This window comes from Prosopis cineraria, unplaced genomic scaffold, assembly GCF_029017545.1.
Source record: "Prosopis cineraria cultivar Desert tree isolate PC_DT_omini unplaced genomic scaffold, ASM2901754v1 PC176, whole genome shotgun sequence".
In the NCBI taxonomy this organism is placed as follows: Eukaryota; Viridiplantae; Streptophyta; class Magnoliopsida; order Fabales; family Fabaceae; genus Prosopis; species Prosopis cineraria.
Window position 1 is genome coordinate 7,973 of NW_026555503.1, and position 22,529 is coordinate 30,501.

General features: G+C 33.2%; 4 protein-coding genes across 8 annotated transcripts; all 4 read right to left on the minus strand.

The window, feature by feature from the left end:
- Positions 1 to 738: 738 nt before the first annotated feature.
- Positions 739 to 5,076, minus strand: LOC129295714 (protein trichome birefringence-like 16). Of its 3 annotated transcripts, none has more exons than XM_054934257.1 (7): positions 4,923 to 5,076; positions 4,660 to 4,812; positions 3,995 to 4,146; positions 3,493 to 3,627; positions 2,854 to 3,105; positions 2,115 to 2,310; positions 739 to 1,986 (listed from the first exon to the last, which is right to left on the minus strand). In XM_054934257.1, exons 3-7 carry the CDS (start codon positions 4,143 to 4,145, stop codon positions 1,158 to 1,160), a joined length of 1,563 nt encoding a protein of 520 aa, XP_054790232.1. In that variant the 5' UTR covers position 4,146; positions 4,660 to 4,812; positions 4,923 to 5,076; the 3' UTR covers positions 739 to 1,157. The 3 variants fall into 3 exon arrangements, with proteins under 3 accessions (XP_054790232.1, XP_054790231.1, XP_054790230.1); XM_054934256.1 differs by having other exon boundaries at positions 3,493 to 3,630; XM_054934255.1 differs by having other exon boundaries at positions 3,493 to 3,633.
- A 1,281-nt stretch (positions 5,077 to 6,357) lies between these two features.
- LOC129295715 (protein STRICTOSIDINE SYNTHASE-LIKE 4-like) lies at positions 6,358 to 8,588 on the minus strand. The gene is made up of 5 exons (XM_054934258.1): positions 8,226 to 8,588; positions 8,015 to 8,082; positions 6,984 to 7,220; positions 6,766 to 6,898; positions 6,358 to 6,636 (listed from the first exon to the last, which is right to left on the minus strand). Exons 1-5 carry the CDS (start codon positions 8,586 to 8,588, stop codon positions 6,358 to 6,360), a joined length of 1,080 nt encoding a protein of 359 aa, XP_054790233.1.
- Positions 8,589 to 10,582: 1,994 nt separating this feature from the next.
- Positions 10,583 to 13,096, minus strand: LOC129295718 (protein STRICTOSIDINE SYNTHASE-LIKE 4-like). The gene is made up of 5 exons (XM_054934263.1): positions 11,938 to 13,096; positions 11,744 to 11,811; positions 11,298 to 11,534; positions 11,062 to 11,194; positions 10,583 to 10,956 (listed from the first exon to the last, which is right to left on the minus strand). Exons 1-5 carry the CDS (start codon positions 12,298 to 12,300, stop codon positions 10,693 to 10,695), a joined length of 1,065 nt encoding a protein of 354 aa, XP_054790238.1. The 5' UTR covers positions 12,301 to 13,096; the 3' UTR covers positions 10,583 to 10,692.
- LOC129295716 (protein STRICTOSIDINE SYNTHASE-LIKE 5-like) lies at positions 12,293 to 15,289 on the minus strand. Of its 3 annotated transcripts, none has more exons than XM_054934262.1 (6): positions 14,666 to 15,289; positions 14,483 to 14,550; positions 13,970 to 14,206; positions 13,722 to 13,854; positions 13,560 to 13,650; positions 12,293 to 12,432 (listed from the first exon to the last, which is right to left on the minus strand). In XM_054934262.1, exons 1-6 carry the CDS (start codon positions 15,044 to 15,046, stop codon positions 12,425 to 12,427), a joined length of 918 nt encoding a protein of 305 aa, XP_054790237.1. In that variant the 5' UTR covers positions 15,047 to 15,289; the 3' UTR covers positions 12,293 to 12,424. The 3 variants fall into 3 exon arrangements, with proteins under 3 accessions (XP_054790237.1, XP_054790236.1, XP_054790235.1); XM_054934261.1 differs by having other exon boundaries at positions 12,294 to 12,432; positions 13,350 to 13,650; positions 14,666 to 15,285; XM_054934260.1 differs by lacking the exon at positions 12,293 to 12,432 and having other exon boundaries at positions 13,246 to 13,650; positions 14,666 to 15,284.
- Positions 15,290 to 22,529: the final 7,240 nt, after the last annotated feature.

A 22,529-nucleotide genomic window follows, 5' to 3' on the forward strand; every position in this document is an offset into this window, starting at 1 on the left:
TTATGTTCTGGCAATAAAAGTTGCTCGTGTAGCTCCACACGTCTTGCCGTGGCGTGTCATTTAAGATAGGGAGACCATTTGACAATGTTTAAGGCTTGAATCCAAAAACAATCTGTCGGACCTGGTTCGTCATTTTAGAAGGAAGTTGCATCAGTAGAACCAAGCCATGCGAAGATTACACAACAAAACGTGAAATGTTAAGTTCAAGCTAGCACTCAGTAGTCAGCTTAGTTTGTGAAGTAGTTCATAGAAATGAGAAAGAAAATTATGATGGATGACAAATATTTATATTTGGTCCTCCATCAACCTTCAGTTTTCAGCTTAGATAATATCTGTACTTGCAATTGATTTGATAACAACACTCCTTAAATTCAGACAATTTTTTGAAAATTAAAAAAATTAATGAAAGTTGCCTTGTCCCACTACAAATTTCCTTTTACTAAAATTAGAAGATTTCTCCCAAAAAAAAAATAAAGTCTTTTCAATTTTCATGATGTGGCAAGAGTAGACAAAGTACCAAAACAAAAAAGAATCTATGGAATTGAAGATCCCACGAGATTTCCCTGATGAATGGTACTGAATTCAATTAACAAAATAAGTTTAAAACTTCAGTCATATCGTACACCCAAAAATAAAAAATTTCGGTAAGTTGGCTCAAAATTCCTGATCTTACCCCTACCAAAGAGGGGCTATCTTGAGGGGCCACCTGACAAGGATTTATACTTAATAAGAAACAAATTCAGTAAAAGGCAGTAAAATTCCATGCCAGCTACCTAATTGTAGCCATTCTTAATCTGTAATACAACGTGACCATGAGGTTTTCGTTTAATAATCTTAAGATGTAATTAAAACTTAAAATACATAGATTTTTGCTGCCTTTCACAGAATAACTAGTCTTTCGCTGAATCCAAATCCGAATTCATAGTGACCATCTCCAGGAGCTTCTTTTCCTACTTCGCTAGCATGCAAAGGAGCAATAAAAACGTGTTATGATCAATGCGATGTGAGCGTGTCTCCGCACCAAACAACTTTGAATCTCCCGCCAGATCAGCTCAGAAGTTCGTCTTTCATCCCATAACCTCCTCAAAGCCATGGAATGGCTATAATTGGCCATTTCGAGACCAACGAAATATTCTTCATTTGGCATCATGTACTTACTATATTTGTGCAAAGAGTATTTCATTCCATGTATCAGGAACACCTGGCAAACACCAATGTAGGCAATCCTGCACGCCAGGCTTGGCAGTAATGCTGAATCGTGAAATATGACCCTCATCCCTGAGCTGAGAAATTGCCGTTATGTCCAAGAGTTTGACCCCTGTTCCCTTCACAGCATGCGCTGCATTTTTATCGGTAGACTCCTCATCTATTATCTCCTTTCCAATGGACATGGGGGCAGTGTTGTTGCAACTGCCTCCTGTGTTCCATTCCCCGCCCAAAAAATGCCTAGGGGAGATGGTCCGAAAGAATACCTTCAAACCAGGATGGTTAGGAAGCTGTGAATTCACCCAACTAACAACACTGTGAATTGTCAGATTCTTGGCACCCCAAATCACTGCTATTTTCTTATCTGTATTTGGCACACCACCAACATGCATTACCCATCTATTACCTTTGAGCTTTCCTCGATTCCAGTGGTGACCTGTGTTGAGAACCAGGACATCAAACTTGTGAATGAAATGACGTAAGAATGCTGGTGGCCGATCAAGGTGCATGGCATACTCAGTATTGGGGTTATTTGAATCAATAGGTTCAATGTCACAAAGAGTTGCCGACCAGTAGTACAGGATGGTAGTATTGGTGCTTGGGAAACGGTAAGCCCATCCATTAGGACGAGCAGCACCCTCAGTTAAAAGCAACCCATAATCGTTCCCCACATCTTCTACATCAGTTGTCTCCTTGCCACCTGTGATCATGCACATTAAAGACTGGAACTGCTGCCGGCCCAATGAATCTCCAACAAAAGCTAGAGTTTTGTTTTGCATCCTAAATACACAAAGAACATCATTAATTGACCAGACATCTATGGGATATTTTTTCTGAAGAATGAAAAAATTTCAGCACAACTTATACTTAATCAAGCATTCCTCAACTGAGTGAAAAGAATGAAATACCTTCTCAAGAATTTAGATCCTTCAAATTCTTCCATTTGACAATCTTTTGGCTGCCATCGAATGTTCTCATAAGCAAAATCTGTACGCTGTGTCAACCGGCAAGCCCACATCGCTGACAGCCACTGCTTGCATTCAAACCCTGAATACAAAGGCCGGTTGTTGTCCAGAACCCATTTTCCTTTTGCAAAGTTACAGGCTGGAGAAAGTGCCAACAGGAGAACAATCATTACTTAGACAGTACTTACTAATAGAAAGTTCATAAGTCCAACAATTATGCACAAAATCACTGTTGCAGTAGCCTGTTCACTGGTGGGTGGAGCCACTGAGCAGAATTTACATATGCAGTATAAATTTTATCATCCCAATTCAGGACCATGGAGATGTATAAAGTTTCTCATTTACAAAACCCACTCAGAATAATGATTAAGCGCTACCTAGCATGCCCCTGCCAACAAATGGAAGGAACAAACAGAATGGTAACTCTTGTCAAACCATTGATAATGATACTTGAAGGTTTCGAAACTGGTCTATAAATAACAAAAAAGTTAGTTTCTCAGAAACGATTAGAGATATTCTCCAAAGTAAAAATTCATTATTTGAAAGGCCATTGCAAGAACATGTATTAATTTTAGTTCAACTGACAATATATACATGTATATAGATATTTGAATTAGTTTGAACATGTCAGGAACTTGATGGACAATACAATAGCTTGGTATGTCAAGTAAAAATCCGTTACCTTTATGTTCTGTAACATTATTCCAATTTTCGTTGTCTTTTCTATCAACTGAATAGCTTATTTGTGGAGACTGATTTGAAGCTACAACGTCTGTTCTACTTTCTGCTTCTTTTGATGCTTCCTTCCCTTCTTCTTGATGCCTATTTTCATTAATTTTTTCTGGATTGGAAAGAGTTTGTGCAATGTGACTGTTCCCAGCTTCTAGGACTTCTTTTACTTCAGCTTTGTCATCCGATGACTTTGAGTGAATTTCTACAATATCACACAATGAGAGAGAAGGTTCAAGATTTAGCATAGCATTGAGTTGGTATACGCTCAAAGAAACAGGTGAGAGAACTGAAAGATTATATGCGAATTGCTAAATGTTGTAATGCTAAAATGATGTTGAAAGCTGAAACTCATTTTATATTGATATTAGCATGTATGGGATTTTGGAAGAACATATCTGCATCATGGCATTGCATTTAACATACCAGATAGGTTACGATAAAAATACGCATTACAGATTCACTACAACAGCAATGACCAGATTAAGCACAAAACAGCTCCATATAAAGGTGAACATATACTCATTGATATAGAGGATGCCACCCAAGAGGGACATATTGTCAACGAGGATAACATAAAACAGTATCTTACGTTCTGTAAGTGTAGTAGTTATTGTATGGCTTTCATCAATGCTCCTTCTAGAAGAGCTTTCTGCAGAAACTGTTTGAGTCACTCCATTTAATTGTAGTTCTTCCTGCTTATTGGTAGAGCCACCTCCACCTCCACCTACTTCTGCAGCAAATGCAGCAACGGCTATAAATAAAACACCAGGAAAAATGTGTGCTTACTACCTAGCTGGAACTTTCTAAGTTTGGAGCACAGAGTAGTATTTATTATGAAGATGCTAAAAATTTAATGTCCATTTTGACCACACCACAGGACAATATGTGATGGGATTTTCTGATTTTAAGACAAACAGAGGACATGTACAGTCCGAACTCAGATAGAAGGATAACTCTGTAACACTGTCAGAAAATTTTTAATGGAAAAATAACAATACATATGTTTCTACCTTCATTGAAAAAAATAAAAAACTGATTAATATTGCCATGTTGATAGAATATCAAGAACCAAAGGAATTCTCTGATGGAACCTGAAGATAGCTGCAGTTGTGTTTGAGGAGGAAGAAAGGCTGTAAGACCTGGGGTTTTCTCCCAGGTCCATAAAAGAATAGTCGCGGACATGAGAACAATGGAAATAAGTGAAATTTCTTTACCCTTCAACCCATTTAAGCCTCCCTTCATCCTGCAAAAACAAAAAGTGTCCTGAACCTTAGGTCCAATAAACGAAAAATCTATGAAACTTATAATAAGAAGGTATTGTAACTAGATTAGGGGGCAAAAAGAGAAGTTCAACAAAATCAGGGCAGATGCACTATTTTTGAGCTTCATTCATACCCGACATTTTCACACAAAGGGAACACAAATCACAAACTGTTTAAAAAGATCAAAACACTAGAGTCTAAACACAAGCAGAAAATAAGTTTACCACCTTTCCTTTTTAACAACTGTTTCAGCTCAAGTGAAAGAAAGATAAGACAGAAAGAACAAGAGATGACAACCTTAATCAATTTGATGTCAGTTTAAAGAAGATAAAAACATATCGCGTATCTCAGTACATTGGGTAACTATATATTAAAAACAGACAATTCAACCACTGCGCTTCCCTTTTCAAAATAAAAAATGGATCTGGCCTTTTTGGAAGAAGCACCTCAACTTAATTAGCCGCCGTCATATCAAAAACAAAAGGTGATTTTACCTGATTCAGATACAGAACAACAACTTGCTGAATCCACGAGAAACTAGCCTCCACAGATGAGAAATTGTAATATAATATGTTCCCGAACGAAGAGTTGGTGAATCAAGAACAATAACGGTAAGATTGAAGAGTTACCCAGCGGAGAATAATTTCCTGAAATGAAGATTATTAGGAAGAGAGGGGAAAGCATAGAGAAATAATAATTTGAATAAAGTAAGGGCAATTTGGAATAATTTCAGAAAAACGAAATCTTAAAGAGAGACCTGATCAGGTAAGGGGAATGGCGGAGATCGCGGCCGACGGAAAATGAATAACAATGGAGGGACCACGATGCCTGAACCTCAGTTGAAAAGATATCACGCTGGTTCAAAGGAAAAATAATAGCCCTCTGTGAAGGAGGAGGAGGAGGAGTATGGGTGCTATTTTCTTATTTATTATTATAGCAATTAATTAGTGTGGGTTGTGGAAATGAGTTCATAAATGTAGTACACTTTATTAAGGATTTTATATTATTATTTATAAAAAATTAATTAATCAATGAAATATTAAATATAGGTCAGGATTTTTCCTAAATATACACTAGAACATAATATAATAACGATTATGATTATAATGATCCTTTCCTTGTAGCCATCGCTTTCCCTTTCCATTTTTTTGTATGTTTCTCTTCTCTGTCTCCCTCTAAGCAGTAACGATGAACTGGATAAGCAATTTTCCAATCTTATTAAAATTTTGGGTGCATTTTACATCTTCCATCTTAAATTATAAAATATTTTTAAAATATCATGTATTAATAAATTTTATTAAATATATTTAATAATTTTATCTTTTTAAAATAAAAATATAATTTTTTTAAAAAATATCATTTTTTTAATATATTGAAAAAAGAAGGAATAAGAATTAATTATAAGGAGAGAAAGTAAAATTAAAATTGATACATTTAATAAAACTTTAATTTATCTAAAATATTTTATATTTTGAGACAAAAAAACTCTTTTAAAAGTTTTTTATAATTTGATATGAAGAAAGTAGTTCTTTTACAAAAAAAAATTTGTGTATATAATATTTTTGCCTAAGAGATCTGCGAATTAATATATTTACATATTTTTTGAAAGGTCTTATTTAAAAAAAATCTAAAACATCTTATTTGGGAAAGCAAGATGATACTTTTTTGAGGAACTGACGACTTTATACCTTTCTTGAATGTGATTATGTTTTAACTAATTTTTTTAATATTATGTTTTGACTAAAATTTAAAATATAGCATGAAATTGTCCCTAAACTTTTTCTGCTACACAATTTTCTTGTACTACCTTTTAAATGCTAAATATTTTCGCGAAGAATCATTTTATTCAAGACCATTAAAAAATGCATGGAAAATTTATAAAGTAATTTTGAACTTTGAAATAATATGAATTATATAAATAAATATATAAATTTTGGAAATATAATTCCATCAAGTTCAAGAGTCATGATGACGAAATGTTTTTGGTGCGATGCCAAGCGTCGACGTATTTGTCACATTCGGATACGAAGTCACGATGTACTGTGAACCACACGAGATACATGATTACACGATCTATCTCTAGGCAGCTTTCTCGTGCCTTCATTTCATAAATATACCGTAATATGATATAGGAGGCCAAAAAAACAAGAAGAAGAACAAAAAGGCGATTAGCTGAGACAAAAGTTTATTGATTAGGCGGACATGGCTTCCGCAGGTAATGGTAATTTTGCGATGAAGTTAGAATTGAGATCTGCCAAGTAAAGATAGCCATCAAATTCAAAAGCTGAAGTGACCAAACTCATTACCTTCCCTTCCTCATCATCCAATATTTGAATGATCTCACCGTCGCTTCCCACATTTGCAACCCTCGCCTTCTTAATCGGCGGTGCCACCACACTGATTAGTTTTGGAAATGAAGCCATCAAGTGTTTTAATAACTTGGAGCTGGAAGACAGCACAAAAGCCGGCTTCTCCAAAAGCACATGCATATCACATCATTTCAGTTTTTATTTGAAGGAAATCATTTCATGTTTAATGATGCAACATTAATTAATTAATTAATTATAATTAATTAATTAGTGACTTTAAAAAATCTTTACCGGAACCAAAGCCACCCAGAAAGAGCCGTCAGGAGCAAGATGAATGTTATCAGGTCCACCGGGGAGGTCATCAATAAATATTTGTGTGTTGCCTTTCTTTTCTCCTTTCAGCCAGTGCCTCAGACAACGAAGTCTGATTTATAGGAAATAAAGTATTAGCGTGTCAAGAGTTGGGAAGCGAAACAATGTGTGTTGGTTGGTGAAAATAATAGACATACTTCCAAGTTTCACAGACCACGAGATAGCCTTCGTCCTTGGAAAGAGCAACGCCGTTGGCGAAATTCAGATTGTCTAAAACAACACTGGTTTCATTTGAGAATGGATTGTACTTGAGAACTTGGCCGTGAGGTCTTGCCTCCAGCAAATCTAGATACCAATTGTGCACATCGTACTTGGTGCTCACAACGCTGAAATATAAGCTTCCATCGGAAGCTGCCACCACTTCATCTACAGACCTGTATACAAACATTTCAAATCAAATCATTAGTGTACTGGGTAAAAAGTCATTTACCACTTTCACTTGTTTACTGATTAGTTCAAACATTTCAAATTAAAAGATTACTGAGTTGTGTTTTTCGTTTGAAGTAAATATGCGGAGTTCATATCATTATCATTTGGTAGAAACTTCGCTGTCACGAGGACTGTGGCCAGATCTAACGAGAGAAATGTCAGAATGATAGAAAGACTCAATAGTTCATCCATCACGCCTCCCAGTTGGCATTTCCTCTGCCTATGTATCTGCACTCCTTCCCCGCGGCCCGTACATCCCTTCTAGGCCCAAAGTGGCAGGCCTCTTCACAGTCCAAGCCCACGTTAACACCAAAACCAAGTATTGCTAAGTACTTCACTAATTACTGATTTATTTTTGCACCGTTAGTTGTGTTAATGGAGCGTCTCTTGAACACTGACCAACTATTTATTCATGACTTTGATGTTTGAGTTAGACTCTTCAACAGTTCAACTAAAGCGTCTCTTTGACGATACAAATTTAATTTTGGGAAAAACCAATCTACACAAAAGTCTAACTGACTGGGAATGCGGACCTCATTGTTGGTATGGACCTCGGAGAAGCAAGGCCTATCTTCTCATGCCTAATTCTTACTTTAGCCAATTAGTGATTCGTGCTAGATTTGGGGGCAAACCAGTTTTGGCAAATAATAATGCCTAATCAGCTTCCCCTTGGGGGAAGAAAAACAAGTTTAAAGGCAGTCTTGCAATACCAATTGATATTATATGGCACCGTTCTTACCTTAATTTAGATCCGTTCACTTGAGAGACAAGGACTGTGAGACCATCGTCTGAGACTTTAAGCAACTCCTGCACATCATTATACCCCAGAATCTGAGTAAGCAGAAAATCTCATCAAATCAGAGGCCTAGACAGTATACAATGGTGTCTATATATCGGTCTTCTGAAAGTAATCAAGTTTGGAAAAGAAAGCGTGCAGATAAATTGACCACCTTGTCGGAATCACAAACAATGACATCACCCTGTGTCGTGACAGTAATTCCGAGCATGGTATGACTATGAGTGTTCTTCCAGTGCTCCCAGGACCCATTAGGGTGTAATCGCAGGATCCAGCCATCTCTGCTAGCCGTATAGAGAGTGCCATGTTTGTCCACACAGACATCTTCGGGATGTTTGACGATTCCTTCACCGAGCTTGACGACATTCTGTAAATGGTTGTTGACTGGGAAAGGAGAAGCCGAAAATGGAGGCCTTTCGACAATGATTGGGTCTATGGGAGAGAAGTAGAGAACCTGGACTGCGAGAGCAAGCAAACCCACCAGAACCAGGCTCGTGCAGGCTGCCAACCACTCCATTGTTAACTCTTGGAATTTGCTACGCGCAAGACTGGCATGAACCATATACATGGATATATTAAAGCTTCAGGCGTTACGTTGTTTCTACTTTTCAAGAAAACTTATATGTATATGTTCAATCTGATTTTAAAAATAATAATTTCATAATTCATAACTTTTTTCAAGATGGGCTAGATTGAATAATTAGTGTGAATATATGTATATATATCTCACAAGAAAACTTATATGAATTTATTAAAAAATGAATAATACTTCGTTTCTACAATATAGTATAAATGTTATGTAATTATTGATATTTGACTTAAAAAAAGAATTTTATATTGTATAGATTTAAATTTAAGTAGTTTGATACTCAATAATTTATGAGTAGATATTGTAAGTTAATTAGTTACTGATTACGTGCTTTCAATAAAGTTAAATTTAATTTCTTATATAAATATATAATTTTTAGTACTATCTAACAATCTAACAAATTTAAATATTGTCCGTGAATTGAATACGTAATTTCTTTCATCTGCAGAATTTAAATCATCAATTTGTACAAAAAAAAGAATTTAAATCATCAATCTTAATTACAAAATAATCAAATCATCTCCATTTCACCCGATTACCAATGGTCAAATTAAAATTAATTCATTTTGAATTCTAAGATCGCATTATTCATTGAAGTTTTAATAATAATTTATGACATCTGCTTTGCTTGTTTTTGTTTTTTTGGTGTAAACAAGGAGGGTCAAAGCCCAAAATTAATTGAAATCCCAAAAGATGTTTCCGCACCAATGAAAACCAGGGCAACTAATTAAAAGTGTTCATGGACTAAGGGGGTTTGAATTCTTAATTTATAAACCCTTAGTCTCATAATTATGGGTTGTGAGGATATTTTAGACAATAAAAAAAAAGTATTCATTTGACTAAGATGAGCTGGCCAAAACTCCTACTAATCTTGGCCAAGTTTTGTCTCACAACTCATTGTAAAAATCTTATAATAAACAAAAAAAGTTAAAAAAAAATCAGGCTCAAATGATAAAAAAGTCTGGGTTCTCTTAACCATCAACTCTTGAGTTTGATCCCTCAAGTGATAGGAATAGAAAAAATATGCTAAAGAGAGCCACTCTTTTTAAGGCTTTCCAGTGCTCGAATTTGAATTAATTGAAGCTTGTGATATTGAATGAGTATAAAAAAAAGTAAGAAAAATAAAAAATTAAAATAAATTTTTTCTTAATAAAAAATATAATTGCATTAGTTCAAAATATCTTTGTTTAGAAAATAATTTTATAATTCTTAATAATTTTTTTAAATTAAAAATACTCTATACATTATTCATGTGATTTTATTTTTATATATTATTTATTTTATATCAAACTCTTATTATTAATATTGTTAAAACTTAAAAATTTTCTTATTCTCATTTGATTGAATAAAAATATATTAAGTATAAATTAAAAAATATTAATTACATTTTAAGAAGCTACCCTGTGTTTCTTTGCTTTTTATTATAAGCAAAAATATAAATTTTAACAAGTTTTAATTACATTTTTTAAAAAACTGTCACTTCTAAATGGATAATATCAATCATTAAATTAAAAGAAAAGATAAATATTAATTACAAGGATATTTTAATATAAATATTTTAATTTTAGACATAATTATTGTGATTAACTAAATTTTTTAAAATTATGCAAGTTAGATTAAATTCTTTTATAGTAAGTATCATAGGCTAGGTGGATGGCACATTGTCTGTGGCCCGACCTGGCCCAAAAATTGGTTGAAAAAAATAATAATTAGAAATTGGGAATATGTCAATATTCTGGTTTGTTTGTTTGTTTGTTTTTTTTTTTTCCAACTATACCTCATTCAATTAGCTACAATTGTGATTTGCGTCTCATCTTTCTGAAGTATTGCATTAAATGATAGTATAATTATATTCTCGTGGAGTAATATTTTATATAAATTTTAAAACAGAGGAAAAGTAATAAACTAATAAACAGTTCAGAAGCCATAAAAGTATAAACTCGTTTCTTAAATCAAGGATTCATGGGCTGAACGCAGAACCATGACTGGAAATGAAATCGGATTCAGAGTGGAATTTAAGCTAGTTGTGGTTTCAAAGTGGTAATTTTCCAATGAAATTGGAATTGATACTTCCAAGATAAAGATGGTCCTCGAACTCCAAAGCTGAAGTGACCATGCTCACCACCTTCCCTTGGTCGTCATCAAATATTCTGGTTATCTTACCATCGGTTCCGACGTTGGCCACCATCGCCTTCTTATACGCTCCACTAACCACATTAACTAGGCTCGGAAACGTAGCTACCAAGCGCTTTAATATCGTTGAAGAGTGCACGAACCCCATCTTTTCAGAAGTGAGCTGTATGTGACATCAGTTTTGAAAGGCATGAACTCAATATCTGTATTTTGAATTTAAACTTTCGATCCCTAGCTAGTGGATTAATTAATTACTTTAATGAATTACCTGAACCAAAGCCACCCAGAACGAGCCATCAGGAGCAAGAAGAATGTTATCAGGTGCGGCTGGAAGGTTGTCAATGAAAGTCTCTGTCTTGCCTTTCTTCTCGCCTTTAAGCCAGTGCCTCAGACACCTGTATCTGATTTACAGGAGATAAAGCTGCTAACATATATATATATATATATATATATATAATAGAAAAGAAGGAAGTATGTGTTGGCTAAGAGTTGAGATAGACCTACTTCCATGTTTCACAGACTAAGAGATAGTCTTCGTCTTTTGAGAGAGCAACGCCATTGGCAAAGCTCAGATTATCCAAGAAAACAGAAGTCTCATTCAAGGATGGATTGTACTTGAGCAATTGACCATGGGGTCTCGCCTCCAACACGTCTAGATACCAATTGCGTGCATCATATTTAGTGCTGGCAACGCTGAAATATAAACTTCCATCTGAAGCTTCTACTACTTCGTCTGCAAACCTTGTATCGTTGTATATAACACAAATTTAATTATATAGTCATCATTTCTTCTCTCATTTACCAACAATAAAATCTGCCTTATTGTACAAACTGTTCTGTTTTGTGTCTTCACCATACAGTAATTGAGAAAGCCTAGCTAGCTGCCCTAGGAGGATGCAAAAACAATTCCGAAAACCTTCGAAAACGATCACGCATAGTTACTTTCTTACCTTAATTTAGAACCCTTCATTTGGGAAACAAGAACAGTGACACCATCTTCTGTGACTTCAAGCAATCCCTGTACATCAGATTACACTACTCCTAAATCTCATAAATTAAGCTCATGAAAGTCTTGTCTGTTTAGATTAGAGGCCTGTAGCCAAGCCAAGTAATTTGCTGATGAAAGAAATGATCTGTTGATTACCTTGTCAGCATCACAAACAATGACAGCACCCTGTCTTGTGACAGTAATTCCGAGCATTGAATGACTATGAGTGTTCTTCCAGTGCTCCCAGGACCCATTTCGATGTAACCGCATGATCCAACCATCTCTGGAAGCTGTATAGAGAATACCATGTTCATCCACACAAATATCTTCGGGATGTTTCAGAATGCCTTCTCCGAGCTTGATGATGTTCTGTAAATGGTTGTTGACGGGGAAAGGAGAAGCTAACAGTAGAGGCCTTTCAACTATGATGGGGTCAATGGGAGAGAAGTACAACACTTGAACTGCGAGAGCAAGCAAAGCCCCCAGAACCAAGCTTGAGGCTGCCGCCAACAACGCCATTATTAGTCTTGGGACTTTCCAAGGTACCAGGCAGTTTATGATAAGAATGACGAGGCTTATCCCTCCTCAGACGATTTGTTCGTACCATAGCCAATGACCCAGATATTTCATCAATCACCAATTATCACCATCCTGAAAGTTGGATGCAACGAACAGCAGTGCTATGAAAATCGTGCCTTTTGTTCTTTTTTTTTAAAGGAAAATTACATAAGCTCCTACAATTATCATAAAGTACATTAGCAATTAACTTAAAATTATTGACAATATAATAACCTTATTTTATTTATTAATAAATTTTATGATAAATTAATTTTTTTTTTGTGTGAGACTTCAACACAATTCTCTCATTTTTTTTAAGTTATATTTTTCATTTTTTTTCTTTTCCTTACATTTTGTGCTACCTTTTTTATTCCCCCTTTTAAAATTATAATAAGATATTTTTTTATTTACACTTATTTTAATATGACAGTAAAAATACTAAAAAATAGTTTCTGTTTATATGTTTAATATGCACCAGGTAATAAATTTTAAAATAAAATATATTTTTAAAATTTTAAATAAGCATGGGTAGCAAATTATAAAATATAATAAGTTTTTGTTTAGATGAAAAGTTTTTATAATATCTTTTTAACATATTTATTTGTACTTTCTAGATTAGCTTTTAATTATTAAATAATCTATAATATATCAAGTGCATGGGATAATAAATTCAAAAATAAAATATGAAGTTTAAGTTTTTAATATGCACGGGAATAACATATTATTAAATAAAAATAATTATTTTTAAAATTTATATTATACTATATATCAAATGAAAATCTGTGTTATCAGTTATGTTGTTTCCAAAATATTTTAAACCATGATACAAATAATTTTTTATAATATTAATTTGAATTTTAATATGTTGCAATATCTAGATAGTAATTTACTGTAAGTCTAAAAAAAGAAACAGCTAAGTCAGATCATTCATATTCATGAAACCAGAAAAGAGGCACTGAATTGAGAATACAGACGGAATACAGAACCATGACTTGAAATGAAAGCTTAACTTGCATCGATCAGTAGATAGCTAGTTTATTTTTCAATGCGCAAAGGTAGTTTCCCAATGAAATTGGAATTGAGACTTCCCAAATAAAGATGGTCCTCAAACTCCAAAGCTGAGGTCACAAAATTCATCACCTTCCCTTCATCATCATCAAATATTCTAATTATTTCACCATCGCTCCCCACATTTACCACCATTGCTTTCTTATAAATACCTCTCACGACATTAATCAGTGTTGGAAATGAGGCCACCAAGTGCTTCAATACCTTCCAAGAGTGCACAAACCCCAGTTTTTCATCAGTGACCTGTAAGTGAAAAAGAAATCATTTCAATACAATTAGTTTGAACTCGACGTAGTTCACCAATTAACATTTACCTGAAGCATAGCAATCCAGAAAGAGCCATCAGGAGCAAGATGAATGTTATCAGGTCCACCAGGAAGATTGTCAATGAAAGTCTCTGTCTTGTCTTTCTTCTCGCCTTTGAGCCAGTGCCTCAGACACCTGTATCTGATTTACAGGAAATAAAGCTACTAACATATAAATAAATAAATAAATAAATAAATAAATATATATATTAGAAAAGAAGGAAGTATATGTTGGCTAAGAGTTGAGATAGACCTACTTCCATGTTTCACAGACTAAGAGATAGTCTTCGTCTTTTGAGAGAGCAACGCCATTGGCAAAGCTCAGATTATCTAAGAAAACAGAGGTGTCTTTTAAGGATGGATTGTACTTGAGCAATTGCCCATGAGGTCTTGCCTCCAGCACATCTAGATACCATTCATGCAGATCATATTTGGTGCTGGCAATGCTGAAATATAAGCTCCCATCTGACGCTTCCACCACTTCATCTGCAAACCTATAGTCCAACAATATCTCGTTTCGTGATTTTTCATTGTTATTTTGTTTCATAATGTTCATTGCTATAGGATGACTTCGTTATTCATCTTTTTTAATTAAAGATGCATTATCATTTCTGTTAAAATCGCACCAGAATCAAATGAGGAAACTTCTCAAACACAATAGATTTGGGGACACGCCAATCTACCCAAATGATAAGCCCAAACCAGCAACCCCAAGCATTAATGAAGCATTTCCAATTCCAATTAATAAGATTATATAACAAAGTTGTTACCTTAATTTAGAACCGTTCACTTGAGAAACAATAACGCTGACACCGTCTTCTGTGACTTTAAGCAACCCCTGCACACGCACATCAAATACTCCTGTATCTCAGAAAGCTGTGAGAGGCCTAACCAGTTGCGTATGGTTCTTCCTTAAACAAGTCTGGAAATGAAAGAGTAGAACAATTGAATACCTTGTCAGAATCACAAACAATGAGAGCCCCCTGTGTCGTGACTGTAATTCCGAGCATCGTAGGACTATGGATGTTCTTCCAGTGCTCCCAGGATCCATTTCGGTGTAATCGGACGATCCAACCATCTCTTGTAGCCGTATAAAGAGTGCCATGTTTATCCACACAAACATCTTCCGGATCTTTCAGAATTCCTTCACCGAGCTTGATGACGTTCTGTAAATGGTTGTTGACGGCGAAAGGAGAAGCGAGTGGAGGCCTTTCAACTATGATTGGGTCTATGGGTGAGAAGTATACTACTTGAACTGCAAGAGCAAGCAAAGCCACCAAAACCAAGCTTGAGCAAGCTGCCAACCACGCCATTATTACTCTGCCAATTTGCATTGGAAAAGATAGTGATAAGAAGAATATGAGAAAATATCAATTGAGGAGGAATTATTAGCGTAAAAGGACAAAAGCTTGTGAAACTACTTAATCTAAGGAACAAATTGAAAATAAATTTGAATGCAAAAAAATAAAACAAATCCTTATATGAAAACAGGTCCTATAGTAGCAGGTTTTTGGCACTGGTGGCCGGACCACCATCAATGGCTACAAAAATTTTAGAGACAAGTTGTAATTTAGATTTTGACGAGTGCAATAATATTGCAAACTTATAATTTAGATTTTTTGGAAATTATCATGTGATTTCAAAACTTTAATGACAAGTTGTGATTCAGAGTTTGACAAGTTTTAATTCAGAGTTTAACGTTTTCTTGACAAGTTAAATTCAGATTGAAACGAGAAAGCTGACGTACTCCTTTGCAATACTAACTCCTATGAATAGATCAAATGACTAAGTAAAGACATGGCACGTCTCGATCAAAAAAAAAAAAAAAAAGACAAGGCACATCACGGGATGCTCTGGCTCTGCTACTATTGCTAAGCAAAGGCAGCACTGGAGCGTTGGTTCTAAGAAGATTTTTATTTTCGCACTTGGATGAGGACAATCCTCCTTTTGAATTTTTTCGGTAAAAAGAAAAATTATTACTAATATTTACAATTTAGTATCTCTCGCCTCGCGCTTCTAAAATTAATAAGACTTTTCAAGGAAATATTACCAAGTGAAGATTTTAGGGTGATTTTTTTTTTCCCTGAAGAAGTGGAATTTTTCGTGTCTGATCATGTTCACGCTCTCACTGTAATCAAGAAATTTGTGGATTATGGAAAAATCGTGCAGTTACCAAAAAACAAACCGAGATATAGGCCTATTTTTATGAGAACTCACAAATGAAAATCAGCCCAATTATTAAGAAGTAATATGGGTTACATACTTATATTGGACCACAGTACGCGTGACCTTGTATGGTTGTGGCTTAGGTGTTCTGATTTGGTAGTGGAGGAGATCGTACAGCAACCAAGTCACATGTTTTGGATTCATTTATAAAACTACAAAAACGGGGGGAAAAGATAGGGAAAATTGCCCAAAACCTCATTACAAATTTATTTGCTAAGGATTTAGGTCAAATTCCAAAATTGGGTCCCTTGCTAGCATTAATTGCTAAGGGCTAAATGACATAAATGCCCTTGCTGTGAAAAAAAAAGGCAAAAAAAGTGGAGTAAGGTCCTTCGCTATTAATATTTCACAAGGTCTTTTGCTGTCAATATATTACAAGGGCCTTCATTGTCAATAATTTCATGTCAATACTTAATAATATCCATATATTAAACAAGGTCCTGTGGCGGCAATTTATTAAGAGTGGTTACATATCATGAAAAAAAATTGCATATACAATATTTCTTTCCTATATTCGAATATCAATTTTACATATTTAAATAAATGGAAAAAAAGTTGTATTTTCTTGAAAGGTGGTTGCATATCATGAAAGAAGAGTCGTTTATATGATGTTTCTTTCATATATTCAAATATCATTTCTATATGTTCAAATAAATAGAAGGAAAATTGTATTTCCTTCAAAGATGGTTCCATATCATGGAAGAAAAATTGCATATAGTTGAAAATACTTGCATATGTCTCAAAACATGACACTAAGTATAAAAATTTTAAAATATCCAAAATGATTATTCGAATAAATGAAAGAAAAATTATAGTTCCTTAAAGGATGGTTGTATATCATAAAAGAAAAGTTTTATATGGTTAAATATACATGCATTTGGTCATAAAACATATTCAAAATGATTATTCAAATGAATGAAAGAAAAATTACATTTTTAGGATTCTAAAATGCATATTCGAATATGGCTCAGAAATTAAGGTTTGGATATTGCACCAATATTGTCTTTTTAGAATATAATAAATGTATATTCCAAAATTTTTTCCTTTTTTCATGCAAACGCGAAAGGATATTCTAAAAAATTTACTCATTTTTCATAAAAACACATATAAATACTTTGAAAATGCAAATGTTTATTTTGAAAATTTACTCATTTTTCACAAAAGCACTTATGAATATTCTGAAAACATAAATGAATATTTTGAAAATTTGCTCATTTTTTATGAAAACATCAAGAGATATTCTTAATTGTCACTATTGTTATATATAAAGTTTAATCACACCAGCTTAAAGTAAAAAGAACAAAAATTGAATGCTAACAAATCAATTTATCATTGAACAATAACATGCTTTTACATCTAATGACAATATAAACTACATTACATTACATTACAGTGATATAATATAATAATCTAGATATTATTCATTAAACACCTTTGGGTGTAAATGCAACATTGTCATATAAACGTAAGGAGGTTTAATGTCATTTTCTTTCCCATTTCTTGAATTACTTTTGAAACTAATTTTTTAGAAAATCTCATTCCAACAAAATGATCGAATATATTGAAATTTGATGAGTTTAATTTCCCATTCCAGTCATAATTGTCACTCTTCAAATCGAAATTATTTCAATCCATCTTTAGTCTCTCAACAACAGTTCCCATTATGCCGATCCTTAATCTATACAAAAAGAACACAATAATAAGAAATGAGTAGAACATAAATTCTTCAATGACAATATACATAAGATGTGCTTGATTAGTACCTCTAAAGATAATAGAAGTACCAGTGCCTAATATGTAACATCCTTGATTTTAAACTGAATTAATTAAGACTAAATTAGATTAGTTATGTGTATTAATGAGGAGTGTGTCCAGAGAGGCTTAACAAGCGTGTTTGATTTTAATTCCAACCCTAGAAGTGAGTTCGAAGGAGAATTGGGTCACTCAAGAATGAGAAGAGGAAGAAATCTTGAAGGCAAGGTTCTGTGCCGTGCACCGCAGCTTGAGGATCAGGCCACCATGGAGCGTATGTCTTGACAAGCTTGAAGGGATACTTTCTGTGCTATGCGCCACAGCACATGGATACTTTTTTGCTGTAATAACATCACAAAACTAATGCAATAGAGAAAAGAAATAAAGAAGAGGTGAAAAGAAATGAAAAGAGCAGTGCTAAGACTTGAAGAATTTGAGTATTGGGAGTATTTTGGAGCTCATAAACATTAAAGGTAAGCTTCCTTTACCTAAATCCTCCTTCCTTCTTCCATTTTCTTGGTATTAGAAGTTAGGGTTTGGTTAATAATGATGGTTTTCGATCCATATAGGCTATAGGTCTAAATCTATTGACTTAAATAGAGTTAATGGGAGTAGATTAAGCTAATGAAACATGGTATTTATAAAGTTATGATGATTGGTGATTGAGAAGCATTTAATATGTGAAATTTTCATAAATAAGTTGGTTGGGAACAATGTGACTCCATTAATAATCATTAAAGAGCTCAATAATGTTAATGAGGGTTAAAGGAATCTAAGAAACTTTATGATTATTTTATATGAGTATAGAATGAATCTTAAGCATGAAGAAGTGTTAATTTAACGGTGAAAATTAGCTCAACTATGGATATTGATGAATTATAATATAAATGCTTATAGAGTAACCTTATTGGCACCATTCAAACTTCTTGAAATCCTTGAGAGTAAGTAATTAAGGGGTAAAACTTTTGATCTCTCAAAAGTTTTGAGGTAACCGGAGAAATTCTATCTTGTACTTTTGTGTGTTAATTAGTTTATTAATTGATATTTGATAATTGAATTGTATGAGATTGATTAAAATAAAAATGTGGCTTATTTTGTTTGAAGAGCCTACTATGAAGTAGTGATTTAAGGTAATTTAATGATTTTGAAATTATGGATTTCAATGATTATTAATGGGTAAGGTACAATGATTATGAAAACATGAAGTTCAATGACTTGTTTAATTGGGAGTCAATGATGTGAATTGTGAGCTAAATAATTAAATTGAAGTTCGATAAAGTTGAGAAATGTGAGTTCAATGACTGATATATATATGATACAATGAATCAATTTGTAAAGTTCAACAAAAAGGTGAGGTTAAGGAGTTCAATGAATTTGTGAATGAGAAGTTTAATGAAATAGATAAGTGGAGTTCAATAAATTGATTGGGTGTGTATTATATAATTGTTCTATTTATGATTAGGTTCAATGATGAGTAAATGTTTGCTTGTAATAATGCATATCTATGCATCACATGATCATGAGAGGTGAGAGTTCACATAGGAAGAGGAGTAGAGAATTAAATCTACATGATAGGGCTCTTATTTGAATTGATAGCTTGTTTGAATTGTTTATATACATATTGTCTTACTTGTTTAATGAGAGACTGTCTCATTAGTTCAATGAGGGATTTGAACCTAACTAGCTATCTACTAGTTTAACGAGAAAGCTATTTTAAGAAAAATGACACTTTATAGTGTGAGAAAATGAGGAAACTATGTTTCACAAGTAAGTTAAGTAAACCTTGGCCGAGTAGTCCCTTCCCAAGTGTTTATGCTAGGGAAGTCTGAGAGTATAGACTATCCAAGTGTACTATAGCCTATGATTTTATGTCAGAAGAATAAGGAGGATATAAAAGAGGTGTGAAAATGCATATAGTGAAAAGGGGCACATAGTTATATGTATTGTGACCCTAATGTTGATAAATGAGTGTATAACTTGGTTCCATGAGAAATTATGTTGATAGACTATATGATTAGTTATTCTATTATATGAAATGGTGCTCACTAATCATAATCTTTTGAGCATGTGCCTTTATGCTTGAAAATGTGGATTTTATGTTCTAGAGAATGATTTGTGGTTTGAAATCTTATATTAATTAGCCATTTACATTTAAATTAATTGACATGCATTAGTATGAGTTAGTTGGACCATGGTTACTGAGTAGTTGTACTTATCCCATTATCTTCAATACTACAAGAAATATCTTAAGAGGATCAGACAGAGAAAAATAGCCAGAGGCATAAGACTGTGATCCTATTAGTAGGTCTTTTTATTTTGAGTCTTTATGTGTATGTAACAATTGAATTTTCCAACTAGGAATAGTTCATTTTGGTTCTTGTTTGCATTATATGTTTTGTGAGTTGTATGTATATTTTGGGCCTTAAGGAGTGAGTTTATGAAATGTGATATCTGTGATAGGACCAAAATACTAATACAAGTAAGAGTTGGACATATTATGTGATGTTTATGAATTATTTAATGAAAAATGTACTTGAATTCCCCTTTTTATATTTTTAAATCAAGGGGTTGAGTATTGAAATTGTGAATTATAAGTATTTGATATGATGTAATATGTTGCACAAGTAAGTTTTAGTGTATTGTGTTGGAAATTGTGCCCTAGGGCTAATTATTGCACTATACATATTATTATTTACTGAATTTCTCTTTTCTTATCATAACAATTGCATGTTCAATATAATAACTGTATCCCTGAACAAACTATAGTGATTGTCCTAAATGTTCTTGATTAGTTATCTTTGAAGGATCATAGATGAAACAAGACCGGTATGACTTTGATTAATTATAGATATACAAATTAAAGTCATAGGCACTTGAAAGAGTACAAGGTGCTGGACCAACCTGCTATGAGAAAGCTGCATGGTACAAGTCATAAGCTTATCTCATATGTAACTATATTATTAAGCCCTTTGACCCAAGATCATCATGAATTCTTACATGATGACCACTGAACTTTGACTTAGTCAAAAGTCACCTTTGACTAGGTGATCATAAAGGCTATGATTAAGTTTAGTGATATTCATGTAGAGGAATATGAGCGATCAAGATAGAATTTGTTCTTTACATTAAGTGAGAGATATTACTGGGCCCCTCAATGAGCAAGACTGAGAAAATGTATGGCCATACTACAATAAAAAGGGTTTTTTCATTGCCATTGTCAATCAACTCAGAGATTGAGAAAATAATGGTCAAATAAAGAAGAATGATAATTTCATGTCTCATACTTGATCGAAATATTGTGTGACAAAAGGAATGTGATATGGTTGTATGATAGGTTATATTGGATCATCGATCCCTATGTGAATTGGATAATTACAATGTCTTGCTAGAGACCACTTGTAACTTGTAGGCTAATAGTGTAATTAGCCCACTGTCAATTTCATATAGGCCTACAGGGTCGCACACAAAAATGGCCCAACTCGAGCTATAATGTTCAAGATTGTTGAATCTGAAATATGTTTAGATTTAATGAATGTAATATAGGGTAAATAAATTATATATATATATATATATATATTTGAATATTTATTTGATAAATATATATATTTATTTATTTATATGAAATATAAAATTTAAATTATAATTATAATTATATATATATATATCAAATATATATATGATATATGTATATGATATATAAAATTAAATATAGATAATATAATATATATATATATATTTTTTTTTTTGAAATATATTTGTATATATATAATATAATATGTATATGTGATATATATTATATTATATTATATTATATTATATTATGTTAGTTTTAAATTTAATTTTATATGATAGATTAAATTTAATAACTAACATGATAAGAGAGATTATCATGTCAATTTTACAATTTAAATTTATAAGATAAATTTGAATTAGATATCATATTATAGATTAAATTTATGTGATAAATTTAATTAAATTTTTGTGAGCTTTTAAGTGGAAGACAAAAACCCTTATCTATATACTATATATCGATAGAGACGTCCTTATAAAGGTAGAGAGAGAGTTAGAAAAGTTCTGATGATAAAAACACTCTTAGAGCCACGAAACGTCCTATAGAAAGGAAAATTAACGTTCAAAAAAGAACGGACACTGAGAACGCTAGCACGCTATTTGAGTTAGAGAGCTGTTTGTGTGGATACCAGTAAAGATAGCATATCTATGTTGTCAACTCCTAAAATCCAAACGTGCGCCAACTTCAAAGAATTAAAAAGGTAACTCTTCTATTCACCTTGACTTAAATGTATTCGTTCGATCGATCCATATCAGGATAAGGATTTTAAAATTTTAATTTTTCATTGCGCCTCTCTATCCAACATATTACATGTGGTCTAAATGGTATCAATGGCTTTTGACTTTTGGTGAATGAGTTGGACATTTAGTTTTGCGAAAAAGATTGAAAAAGTGTAAGTTTTGAAAAGAGTTTTCAAATTTTAAACATGAAATAGTTTGATTATGAAACCAAAGTTATTAGTTAGAGCTCGAAGAACTTCCTATAGACATGTAGTTTGTATCAATCGGATGTCGAACAAAGGTTTGGGGCACATCGAAAGTTGCCTCAGAAGTTGTCAATTTGACAGCAGAAATTTGCTGTCATGGGACGTGTAATGCGACGTGGCGCATGGTGCCACGAGCTATAGCACATAGCACAAAGACGAACGAGCTGTGGTGCATACCCTAATTTTTATTAGATCACTTTGTTTTTTTATTCTTTTATGAATGCACCAGTTCTTAAAATGATCACATATTTTCGCATAATTGTGAACTCTGATTTATTTATTT

Bases quoted from the DNA above. Each gene is read 5' to 3' on its own strand.
- LOC129295714 (XM_054934255.1), bottom strand. From the start codon at position 4,145: ATGAAGGGAGGCTTAAATGGGTTGAAGGGTAAAGAAATTTCACTTATT. The intron at 3,106-3,492 runs GTAAGATACTGT...GTGATATTGTAG, and splicing joins AACTACTACACTTACAGAAC to AAATTCACTCAAAGTCATCG. The intron at 2,311-2,853 runs GTAACGGATTTT...CACTTTCTCCAG, and splicing joins TAATGTTACAGAACATAAAG to CCTGTAACTTTGCAAAAGGA.
- LOC129295716 (XM_054934261.1), bottom strand. From the start codon at position 15,046: ATGCAAATTGGCAGAGTAATAATGGCGTGGTTGGCAGCTTGCTCAAGC. The intron at 14,551-14,665 runs GTATTCAATTGT...GTGCGTGTGCAG, and splicing joins TTGTTTGTGATTCTGACAAG to GGGTTGCTTAAAGTCACAGA. The intron at 13,651-13,721 runs GTAAATGTTAAT...TTTCACTTACAG, and splicing joins TCTGGATTGCTATGCTTCAG to GTCACTGATGAAAAACTGGG.
- LOC129295715 (XM_054934258.1), bottom strand. From the start codon at position 8,588: ATGGAGTGGTTGGCAGCCTGCACGAGCCTGGTTCTGGTGGGTTTGCTT. The intron at 8,083-8,225 runs GTGGTCAATTTA...AATGATGTGCAG, and splicing joins TTGTTTGTGATTCCGACAAG to GAGTTGCTTAAAGTCTCAGA. The intron at 7,221-8,014 runs GTAAGAACGGTG...GTTTGTATACAG, and splicing joins GTGAACGGATCTAAATTAAG to GTCTGTAGATGAAGTGGTGG.
- LOC129295718 (XM_054934263.1), bottom strand. From the start codon at position 12,300: ATGGCGTTGTTGGCGGCAGCCTCAAGCTTGGTTCTGGGGGCTTTGCTT. The intron at 11,812-11,937 runs GTAATCAACAGA...TCTGATGTACAG, and splicing joins TTGTTTGTGATGCTGACAAG to GGATTGCTTGAAGTCACAGA. The intron at 11,195-11,297 runs GTAGGTCTATCT...CCTGTAAATCAG, and splicing joins TTAGTCTGTGAAACATGGAA to ATACAGGTGTCTGAGGCACT.